Here is a 12494-nt window from a genome sequence, read left to right as displayed (position 1 = left end):
AAGATTTGAAATAGGATTAGCAAACAATGTGATAATCCCTGGCCATAGCAAAAGTTAATTTAGTTGCTGAGTAAAGTCCGAAAACTATTTGCATTTGGATACGGCTCCTGTCAGACATTTTGCAGGCTAGCTAAGAACCTGGAGGCGGAGCTTTGTGAACATTGGGGGGACTCATTCATGTCAAAATCACTTAACTGGAAACTTATTCTAAAAAAATTATCGAATCCACAAAGTAAACCCTTTTCAGTCGATCAATACATGCTGTAAGACTTTTAAAAACATTTTTTTAACATTTACATAATAAAATGTTGAGGCTTTTTTTTTTTTTTTTTAAACCAGACAATTTGAAACGTTCTGAGTAATTCAGACGAAGCTTTTACTCGGGATGATCATGCAGTAGTTGGGCATCGTTTCAGCTTTTACATGTAATAGCTAACATTATACAACACTTACATAACACTCGATCAAAGCGAAAACCCATTACCATAATTGCACTCATGCATTTTAGGTAAGATTTGTTTATCGCAATGCTAACCCTGACATTATAACCTGAATAAGAGCTTTCTTTTTTTTTTTTGGTTTGGCTGACAAAATGATAACGTATGATTCATATAGTGCCTTTCTTATACTCAAGGTCACGTCAGGTATCAATCCAAAGTAAACACGCATACATACATACACGGGTGCTCTTGTTGGAAAGGTCGTTGCTGAACATGGGCTTTTTGATTGCCTGTTGTTCTTGACTGTTGTTTGATTTATTCTCGTCTGGGTCCTCGTCTCATGAGCCAGACATCTCGCTTTCGATAGAATTTCAGATTTCGAAGTTCATGTTAGTTTTCATATGTAAATAGACATATGGACCGTATGCAGAGCAGTATGGCTTTAAAATGAAAACGTTGCATTTCAAGATAGATCACGACCTCTTGGAATGATGGTTATGTGACGTAATGGAAATTATTATTATTTTTTATTAATAATTATAAATTTTTTTTTTTTTTATGCGTTAAAGGCTTTGCCTGTTTCTGTGTGTGTGTGTCTATATCCTCATCTGAGAGTGAACATGGCATCATATGTTTCTAGTGTACAGCTTCTTCATCTGAATTGACTCTGTCTCCTTAAGGCTTACAGGGTTGACACCTGAAACAGCGATTTCCTCCCTAGAGATGTTTTATTATTTACACTGGTTTCCTGTCTTGTCCTCCACTTGTAAGGGGGGGATGGAACACAATAATGGTCTGGCCGAAGCACCACTCGAGAACCATGACTCCGGCTGCATGATGTACTTAACACACAAATAAATAATTGATGCACTTATTCATGATCTTTTTAGAAGGTGCCATGTCTGGATTCGGAGTCTATCCAAATATAAAATATTAATAAATGGATTGTAAAAAAAAGTATGGAATTTGTAACATTTAAGTTATAAAATTTGTAATAAAAATTAAAGTTTTATGGAAATACTAATTAGAGGTTGACCGATTCATCGTTTTTTTTTTTTTTAGAGTAAACAGCAAACGATTCTTGATTGCTGAAACTATTGGCTATCGGCAAAAATCCATACCGATAGTTTTTCCGGGTTGCGATCGTTGCTGGAGTGGCTGAGAAGGTACACTGTCATTACTAGAGAGGCCTCTAGAGGGCAAATCACTAATATTCTGTGCTGTTTGTTTTTACATGTGAGACTGCTGCTGCACAGAGAGCGCTATATTTTATTTAATATAAATTATTTATAATTTATTAATACTATAATTATATCTAATAATGAATAATTCATTAATAATTCAACAAATTTATATATTTTATTTCATTTAGCACATTTTCATGATTCAGTACTTTTTTATCCAGTATCTATTTAAAAAAACTCTTGGTTGATTGGCAAGTACGATTTAAACTATTAATCGGTGAAATTTACTACTGGCCGAACTCTAAAATTGTATTTAATTTGTGAACATATAAACTGTAAGCAGTTTGGGACTTTAAAAAAAAAACTAAAGTAACTCCATGACATTGTGCTGTTTTACTCTCAACTTTTTTGTGCAGCACTATAGTACACACGTTTCTTTCTGGCCTTTAGCTCTAATTCTCAGCATTCCCTCAGAGTGATAGCTCTCTCTTTATATGTCTACTAGCTGAAAGTACCCGTGCTTCGCTACGGAAGGCAGAACGCTAAGCAATATGGCAATAAGCAGTAAGCACTGAGCAGGACTGGATGATCAGAGATCAGAACGTAACGTCAACAAATAACGTACTACCCCTTTGAAGTACCGATACAGGGCAAACTACTTTCAAAATAATTTTTATCGTGCATCTAACATCTTATAAGAAACAATGTACTTAGTTTCATTAGGATCCGTAATGTTATTTCGAAGAATTTACAATGCGTGATAAATCGCGTTTTTCGCGAGTTAGCCGCGATCCAGAGTGAATTTTTCAAAACCCTTTCTTAGTGAACACCTAAGACCCAAGAGGAAGGTATTTTCCAAATTTCATTGCAATCCGTTCAGTGGTTTTTTGAGATTTCGTGATGAGTGAGTGAGTCAGTCAGTGGTATTTGAGCTTTATATATAGATAATCCTCTTAAGGATGCCAACTCTTTCTTGACCTTGTTAATTATAAAAGAGCATTTTACCATCAGCTTTGAGATACAGCAGCTGAAGTTCAGAGCTTTGCTGAAGTATATAGTGGGATTATGCTGTGTGTCGCAGGGATAAACTCTGTTATCAGAGTATTCAGTCAATAACAGGATGTCCAGCTATGGTTATATCCCATCTGCATCAGAGACAAGATAATTTTAGCACACACAGGAGAAGAAAACGTTAAAATGAGAAATGTAACAAAAAGAAATGGCACAAAGAGTTAACACCAACAGCTTCATTTCATGATGTGGTACAGACCCACACACACTCTTTCTTTCTTTCTTTCTTTCTTTCTTTCTTTCTTTCTTTCTTTCTTTCTTTCTTTCTTTCTTTCTTTCTTTCTTTCTTTCTTTCTTTTGTCTATTAATTATGTCATTAATTCTTTCTTTTTCTTTTCATCTTTAATATTTTCGTTCGTTCGTTCGTTCGTTCGTTCTTTCGTTCGTTCTTTCGTTCGTTCTTTCGTTCGTTCTTTCGTTCGTTCGTTCGTTCGTTCGTTCGTTCGTTCGTTCTTTCTTTCTTTCTTTCTTTCTTTCTTTCGTTCTTTCTTTCTTTCTTTCTTTCTTTCTTTCTTTCGTTCTTTCTTTCGTTCTTTCTTTCTTTCTTTCTTTCGTTCTTTCTTTCTTTCTTTCGTTCTTTCTTTCTTTCTTTCTTTCTTTCTTTCTTTCTTTCTTTCTTTCTTTTGTCTATTAATTATGTCATTAATTCTTTCTTTTTCTTTTCATCTTTAATATTTTCGTTCGTTCGTTCGTTCGTTCTTTCGTTCGTTCGTTCTTTCGTTCGTTCTTTCGTTCGTTCTTTCGTTCGTTCGTTCGTTCGTTCGTTCGTTCGTTCGTTCGTTCGTTCTTTCGTTCGTTCGTTCGTTCGTTCGTTCGTTCTTTCTTTCTTTCTTTCTTTCTTTCTTTCTTTCTTTCTTTCTTTCTTTCTTTCTTTCTTTCTTTCTTTCTTTCTTTCTTTCTTTCTTTCTTTCGTTCTTTCTTTCGTTCTTTCTTTCGTTCTTTCTTTCGTTCTTTCTTTCGTTCTTTCTTTCTTTCTTTCTTTCTTTCTTTCTTTCGTTCTTTCTTTCGTTCTTTCTTTCTTTCTTTCTTTCTTTCTTTCTTTCTTTCTTTCTTTCTTTCTTATTAATTCTGTTTATTTTCCTAGTATTTTTAATTTCATTTTACTTTTACTTTTCATCCTTGACACTTTCCCTCATCTCATCTTTCCCTTTATGTGTGATTCAGAGGTACACTTTTAGCTCTGTATATGAAATAACTTGCTAAAATTAACTGTTATTATTCATTCAGTCAGTTTTGCACTTTAAACATCAGTGACAGCTTGAACTTGTAGTGCTGGTGTGGTGTAAGTGTGATAAATCACGGCTCGATGTCCATTAAGCTATTTTTAATGCATTTTTGTCGGCCGTTATTAATCACCACATCATGCATTGAATATGTGTTACTTGCATCAGGCTGTGGATTGTCCCTTACTTTACATTTACAGCTTTACGGATTTTCCAGAGCAAGTTACAATAATTTCAATTAATGTTTATTTCTTAGGGGCTTTTCCCAAGGGCTCAACAGTGACTGCATATTTAAAGTCTTTATTCATGCACTGTTGGGTAAAATAACTGCATTCCTCCGAGATTAAATATACATTCTCCTTAAGATTAACGTGTGAGTAACTGATAGGAGCTGAAACAGTGTTGCACTGTATTCTAGGACACTTTGATGAGGAGGACATTCGTTCTGAGGCTAACACAGTTGTTAACAGAAAGTAGTTTCCTTTTTCCCTTTTTTAAAAAGAAGTCAGCAGCTGGTTCACACTTTGACCTGCTTTCCTGAAGTTTTTAGCAAACAGGTTTATGCCGAAATCTACCTGCAAAACCATGTTTGTTTGTTTTTATTTATAGATGGTTCTGTTTGTGTACTTGTAGGTAGTTTTATGTTTTCTTATATATGGTGCACTTTAGTTATTCGTTCTGAAGAAGGTCACCTGCGGGTAGTCATTTTGGTTATGTAGCTGTGTCTACTTTTATATCCTCTGGGAAGCTTTTGGATTCTCTCCTGCTCATGACTTCCTGCTTTAGCTGTTTTAACTCAGATGTCATACACTACCTTCATCACATCAGATATGAGAGGCTAGCATATTTTCTTTTTTACCCACATAACCTGTGATGTGCAAACTTTTGCAACAGCAAACCTTTATGTAAAAAAAAAAAATAAAAAAAACAGAGCATTACAAGCTTGCTAACTTGTAGACTGTGTCAGGGGTTTTCACATTTTTGCAGTAAGCAGTTGAAGTGAAAAATATATAATGTAAACCAATCAGGCAAAACATTATACCCACCTGCTTAATATTGTGTTGGTTTCTCTTTTGCTGCTGAAACAGTCCTGACCTGTTGAGCATTACCAGCATTAACTTCTTCAGCAGTTTGAGCTTCAGGATCGGACCACACGGGCCAGCCTTCACTTCTCACGCCCATTAATGAGCCTCGGCCCACTCACTAACAGGTGCCATGATAAAGAGATAATCAGTGTTCTTCACTTCAATGCTATGTTATAATGTCATAATGTTATGTCTGATTAAAAAAAAGCAGGATTTTAAATTCAATGCACTGTTGAACAGGAGATATGTGGTCTAGTTCTAGTGATCGTTTGTGCAGCAACTGTACTGCAACTCGTAATAATAGGATTGTAATTCGAATCCAGTTGACATTTACAGGCGTAATATCTGTGATAATGGTGGGTTGTGGTTTACAAAACTCAAACCACCAGGTTATGTGTCATGCGCTGTAGAAATGTAGAAAACTCCCTCTCTTGCACCTTCAACTTCTAACACAATCGGTCAGTATCATGCTCTCAACAAACATCAGTTGAACAAATGAACTAACGGCAGCCAGGACTCCCTAAAGAGGCTGAGCTAATGAAAGCATTTTGAAAAAAGCACTGAAAGACGTTTGGGTGTTCCCTCTTCCAATCGTGTTTATGCTCGTCTGGTGGAAGCTTTTCCGCTACTGTTATCCCACTGGGAGTCTCTTTTTTTTTTTTTTTTTTTTTTTTTTTCCATCAGGACATGGGTTCCTTTCAACTTGTCCAAACAATATGATTAATAATGGGCTGTTATGTCGCATCATGTGGAGCAGCTTCAGGGGACATTGACAATGGGAGAGTTGTTCAGGCCCAGAGGCAAATTCGCTTTGAAACCAAATTGAAAGGTTCCCCCCCCCCCCCCCCCTTTTTATTGTGGAGTTTTGAGCTTTAATGCAGTGCAGGCGTGTTGCTGTAGCTTTTCTACATCTACATTGTGTTGTTTGCTGTTAACAAAAGGCTTAAAGTGGATTATTCTAACAAAAACAACAGCACCACCCATGCTTACAAGTGGAAGTGCATGGAATTATTTGAAGTGATGCTGATTTCTTTTTAGCCCAGTCTGTAGATTCTAGATATTACCAAGTTATTTAATTGGGACATAACACACACAGTTTCGGCCAATCTCAAGTTAATCTTGAGTACTTATAGTGTAGTATTGCATCCTTCATATACCAAAGAGTCTTTAGTTTTATCAGATTTCTAAAAGAAAAACAGCTTTATTATTCTCTCTTTGGGTGGAGCTTAAGAAGTGACTGGAACAAACAAAGACACTTAGGAAACTTTGTACTCAAAATTGTACTCACTGTTCACGTAACACTGGGTTCTTTGGGAAGCTGAACAAGGACGACTTCTATTGCTCTCACTCTGGTTTCTGTGTTTGAGTGCTCTTTCAGGAGAAGTGCCCATACAAGGAAATCCACCCTTCATGATGCCATTAAAGGCCATACACAGTAAAATACCTTTCTGAAATGTGTCTGTCGTACGAACATTTTTTGTTTTTTGTTTTAAACTTTGCTAATGTTTATCATGAGAAATAGCGTTAGCATTAATCGCATCTGGCAGAAGCACTTTTCCACTTCCAATTATCTAATTTATACAACTAAGCAGTCGAGCGTTACAGGGCTCACCATTCGCAGCTTGTTGTTGGTGGGATTTAAAATCATAACCTTTTGACAAAAAGTCCAATGAGCTGGCACTTATACACACACAAACAGAATATACACATAATCTCTTTACTATAGCTTTACAAACAATAGGATAAGTGTCACATGAGAAAATCTCCACCCTATACACACATCTGTTCTGTTACAAGTAATACAACTACATTTAAAAACACCTCTGTTGTGTTATCACATACACTTCTAGTACTGTATTATCGGTGTTATGTGGCCTTCTGGTTCACTACTGTACTTTACACTCCATTTTACCTCTTCCATGCTCCAGCTGGATAACATCCTGTCTCCACCCCCGCTGCCTTTCTGCAAGACGAGTAACCCCGAGATGTGCACCAGCTCCAACACCAGCTCCAGCCTGCCAATTAAATTCACCCGCCAGCTGAGCGAAGACGGAAGGCAGCTCCGACGGGGGAGCCTGGGTGGAGCGCTGACAGGTACCTACACGCCTGTTGCTCATGTGTGTTATCCCAGTAATCCATGCACAAGACAGAAAAACAACACTGTAATGGAGAGATTCTATTCAATTCAACTAAAACACAAATGCAAATTATACACAATGGTACACACTTCTTCAAACTGCTCAAACAAGGAAATAAACAATATTTAATTGCAAGAAGGGTCAATAACCTGCCTCATGATAATTATTATGCAATTAAAACCAGTTTTTTAAATTGAACTAGCAATAAGGAAGTTGTTGCTTTTAATTCGAACCATTATTTATTCAAGCTAGGCTAACTAAAATAGAATACTAGTAAGACGAATATTATATTATGAACAAGGAGCTAAAGTCGATGTGTAATTTAAACATTTATCTTCACCCCAGCTACAGTTATGCTAATGTATTTCTTGGTGAAAAAATTGCTTGATTTGCCCTGCCCAACACATGTGCTATAGTGAATAAGCATTCAAATGAAAATCAAATGAGAACAAAATGAATCTATATATTTTTTGTACAATTCAAATAAGAAAATATAATACTTTTTAACATTTGTGTGTTTGTGTGTCCACAAAAAGTCCCAAAACACTTTTAAATCTCAGCCTTTTAGAAACTGATTTGAGCTAAAAAACTGCCTGTGTATGTGTGTGTATGTGTGTGTATGTGTGTGTATGTGTGTGTATGTGTGTGTATGTGTGTGTATGTGTGTGTATGTGTGTGTGTGTGTGTGTATGTGTGTGTGTGTGTGTGTGTGTGTGTGTGTGTGTGTGTGTGTGTGTGTGTGTGTGTGTGTGTGTGTGTGTGTGTGTGTGATGATGATTAATATACGTTTCATCGACTTTGACAAATGACTTTAAGGAAACTCCTCCACACACAGCTTTCCTTCCTTATATCCTGTTTTCACCTGATTACCAATATGGACAGCCTGGCACACACACACACACACACACACACACACACACACACACACACACACACACACACACACACACACACACACACACACACACACACACACACAATACTTAAAGTACTTACAGTAAGTACTTTATGATAGCACTTGTTGCAAAGCTGTTTCAGATTTTTGCTTTATTATCGGAAATTTTTCTTTTTAGAAAAAAAAACCCCACGTCCCTGAGCACCATGTTAGCAATGCTAATGATTTAAAAAAAAGTGCTGCATCTGTGCCAATTTCACTTTGGCTGTAGTACAAGAGCTTAAACATATTTCAGGAAGGTGTGAGCGTGATCTGTATTAATCAGTGTATCAACACGCTGTGTTTTGTTACTAGCGCTCCACTAAAGTATGCTACTTGCTAGGAATAAAATGGAGCTTTAGTCGGTTTGGAGGTCAAGGAGGTGCTGAGTGATGTGTAAAAACAGCCTTATGGCAGTACATCACTCATTTCAGATGCTTTGTAAGGAGGGAATCGAATAAAACGTGTATAAATAATTGAACAAACACAATCATTTAAACATCTTTTGTGTGGTGACTGCTTGCTATGGAGGGACAGGAATTCAGTTCACTCGAATATTTATTTTTAAGATAAATTACATAAAGATTTTGCCTGATGTTAGCAAGCATACATCATTTATTTTATGCCTAATGTTCGCTACTGAGCAAATTTGCCTACTAGACATTTATCAGTCTCTTGCCTAATGTTTGCTAGCAAACCTGTTCAAAGGTTGACACAAATTGCTTTCTAGGCTAATCTTAGCTAGCTAGCAACCTTGCCTTCTAGTAGCCTAATCAATACATTTACAGTTAAGCATGTCTCTTTCTTTCTTTCTTTCTTTCTTTCTTTCTTTCTTTCTTTCTTTCTTTCTTTCTTTCTTTCTTTCTTTCTTTCTTTCTTTCTTTCTTTCTTTCTTTCTTTCTTTCTTTCTTTCTTTCTTTCTTTCTTTCTTTCTTTCTTTCTTTCTTTCTTTCGCCATATCAAGAAAGCATAATTACTAAAACTAAAGTTTAGAAATTTCTTTCTTACTGTCTGTTGCTAAATTGACAAAACAATTAATAGATTTACCTTTTTTTTTTCCTTTCTTGGTTACCTTCCTTCATTGCCTGCCCCTGCATCTAAACCAGGCTCAGTAAAAGTCAGTCAACTAGGGTTTTTTAAACTCTGAATTACTTTGAATCTGGATTCTGTGAAAGTCCTACAGCCCTTTTATTCTTTTCAAATGGGTTAAATCACGAGTTTGAGGCACATTTAACCTTGTAAGACCTTGTTTGCTATCAGAGCCTTAAGCTAGGAAACCAAATATTAGCTCATGTTTCTGACTTGTGTTGAAGGGTCACTAGTCTCCAACGACCTCCATGACATGCTGAGTAATGCTAGTTGTTGATTTTGTTTTTTAGGGAAGTACCTGTTGCCGTACATATCGGCTCAGCAGGCGTGGCCCACCTCGGGGACGGAGAGCTCCAACCTGGTGCGCATGCGCTCCCAAAGTTTCGGCAAGTCGGCTCCATCCCTCACCGCCAGTCTGGTACGTTTTAAATAATTATAGCTTTGGAACAGTTTTCCTTTTTCCCTCAAAAATCTCTTTTCCTAAACTGTAGACAATTTGGCTAGTCAGAAGGAGGCGCTGTTGTCCCAACTCTGAACAATGCAGTATTGTATGCTCCACTTTGTCTCTTTTTTTGATGGACTCACTGCTTTGATGGAAAACAAGGTGTTCTTTCACTACAAATACAATGAACACATGGGGTGCTGCCAATAAAGCAGACATTTCTGCCTGGCTCCCAATGAAGACCCACGATGCAAATGAGACGAATTAGACACATTCACAGATTCTTAAGGGCTGCGTTAATCGTTTATTATTTTTATTTTCTTCTCTTAGAACCAATTTATTCTTAGTATTTTTTTATTCATCTATTTGTCTGCCATATGTGTCCATGTGTCTCTGTCTCTGTGTCTGTCTCTGTCTCTGTCTCTGTTTGTGTTTGTGTGATCACCTGTATGTGACCTTGACTTTCTTTCTTTCTGTTGCTATATTGAAAGCATCATAATCAATACAACCTGACTTTCTTTTCTTTCTTTCTTTCTTTCTTTCTTTCTTTCTTTCTTTCTTTCTTTCTTTCTTTCTTTCTTTCTTTTGTCAATTAATTCTGTCATTAATTATTTATTTTTCTTTCTTTCGTCAATTAATTCTGTCATTAATTATTTATTTTTCTTTCTTTCTTTCTTTCTTTCTTTCTTTCTTTCTTTCTTTCTTTCTTTCTTTCTTTCTTTCTTTCTTTCTTTCTTTCTTTCTTTCTTTCTTTCTTTCTTTCTTTCTTTCTTTCTTTCTTTCTTTCTTTCTTTCTTTCTTTCTTTCTTTCTTTCTTTCTTTGTCTATTAATTCTCTCATTAATTATTTCTTTTTCTTTTTCTTTTCATCCTTAATTCTTTCTTTCTTTCTTTCTTTCTTTCTTTCTTTCTTTTTCTTTCTTTCTTTCTTTCTTTCTTTCTTTCTTTCTTTCTTTTTCTTTCTTTCTTTCTTTCTTTCTTTCTTTCTTTCTTTCTTTCTTTCTTTCTTTCTTTCTTTCTTTCTTTCTTTCTTTCTTTCTTTCTTTCTTTCTTTCTTTCTTTCCGTTGTTTGTTCAGTCACTGTTCTGGTCTATTTATTTTGTGCTGTTTGTGTGCTGTATTAATTTTAATTGAATTGAATAAATGCATCTAAATCAGGCTCAGTGAAAGTCAGTGAAGTGTCACTTGGCCGTGCAGCTTTAAAAGACCTGCCCCTGAATCACTAATGCGTCCCCACAACCATTTCCAGAAAAGAAACTTTGGCTAAAGCACAGGTTTGTGCATGACCTAGAAATCAGGGAGGAATCATAGCCATAGGAAGCTCACCGTTATCTCTGAAATACGTTTTGCAGCTCATGGACACAGGATGTCAAGCTGGCCTTTTGAAACTCTATGAAGTCTTACAGAAAACACACTGCAGGGGTCTCTCTCTCTCTCTCTCTCTCTCTCTCTCTCTCTCTCTCTCTCTCTCTCTCTGTGTCTCTCTGTGTCTCTCTGTGTCTCTCTCTCTCTGTCTCTCAGCCAGACTCTGGTCATCTTAGACACCTATTTAGGATTCCAGACATTGAAAACACTTTATCCTTCCATATTTTCTTACAAGAATACATATAAAGAATTGTCTACCCTGCTGTCTGTGTATCTTTCAAGCAGACTCAATATGTCAATGCGTCTATATTTGCTCCGTATCCGCTTCTATCTGGCTGTCAGTTCAATGTTGAAATTATGCCTATAGTCTGTATTTTTCATGTTACATAGGGTGGTGTGTGGGTTCTTAAGTTTCCTCCAACTTTCCAGAAGTATGGATGAAGGTACATTGGCTTTGTGCTCAGTGTTCTTAGCGTTTAGCTTTTCTTCCACAATGACCGAACCAAGGATATAGCCCTATCTGAAGAATGCTCACCTGTTGCTAATCATTTTAAACCTATTTTATTTGAACTGTAATTAATGTCAACAGCCTACTGCAATGGTTCAGGTTCACAGGTTGTACTTATTTTCCTATTGGTGCCAAACAGATAAGGATGATGTTCTTTTTTGAGTCTGGTTCCTCTCAAGGTTTCATCCCTATGCCATCTCAGGTAGCTGTATATAAATAAAATATACAAATAAAAATTTGAATGCAGTAATTAAAAAAATTAATGCAGTTTATAGAGTGCCCCTTGGTCGGCTCCTGGAGCTTTGTTAGGCACATCTGACTGGAAGAAGACCCCAGAGCACCAAAACTGCGATTATATTATTATTTGCCTTTTACTCAGGCTTTTTCCTTCATGTAGAGCGCTGCCAAGTGGTAGTTAGCATGGGGACTTTTGTGACAAGTGTCTCTCGACATTGTGCCGCTTTGTTGTCGCCCTCCCCAAATGCGACATACACAGTTTTCTTTGAAAATGGTATGTTTTCTTTTGCTTTTCTGCATTGTTTTCCTTTTTTTGGGGCAAAATCTGCATCTTGCGCTCGCTAGCTTGTCTCAGCAATGAGGGAGCTTGAGGTTTGTCTTGAACCAAATAAGGTCAGAGTTCATGTGTAGAAAAACCTTTTTGTTTTTAAAATTTTGTATTCAATATCATCATTTTCAAATCTATATCACTGCAAGTGTTTTTGATTATTAGACGGAGCTCCCTGGTGACTAGTGCTAATTATAGAACAGGCCCTGCGGGCGACCGGGTGCCAGCGGGCACCGTGATGGCTATTTCTGCCCCTAGAGAACACACAAGACCCTCTGAAGAGATTATATCTCCTATTTGACTGGGGAATGTCTTGGGATCCACCAGTTTGTGGCTGGGGATAGAAGTCAGGACCAGGCTTTCTTATCAACAAATAATAAAAAAATTATTCAACAACTTGGTCCAGATTGTTCCATGTATCGGAACGACATACTGATATGGTCAGCTCGCT

At 36.7% G+C, this 12494-nt stretch overlaps 1 protein-coding gene across 14 annotated transcripts in view; it reads left to right on the top strand.

Moving 5' to 3' along the window:
• mast4 (microtubule associated serine/threonine kinase family member 4) overlaps positions 1–12494 on the top strand; it is a 98578-nt gene that overhangs the window by 11428 nt on the left and 74656 nt on the right. For all 14 annotated transcript variants that reach the window (XM_083531182.1, XM_083531181.1, XM_083531180.1 and 11 more), the window contains exons 2-3: positions 6932–7097; positions 9455–9582. In XM_083531182.1, coding sequence (XP_083387308.1) covers positions 6932–7097; positions 9455–9582 — 294 coding nt within the window. The remainder of the gene's footprint in view (positions 1–6931; positions 7098–9454; positions 9583–12494) is intronic.

This window comes from Silurus aristotelis (assembly GCF_946808225.1).
Source record: "Silurus aristotelis genome assembly, chromosome: 26".
In the NCBI taxonomy this organism is placed as follows: domain Eukaryota; kingdom Metazoa; phylum Chordata; class Actinopteri; order Siluriformes; family Siluridae; genus Silurus; species Silurus aristotelis.
Note: the sequence above shows the minus strand (reverse complement) of the source record. Positions and strands in the feature narration are given on the sequence as shown.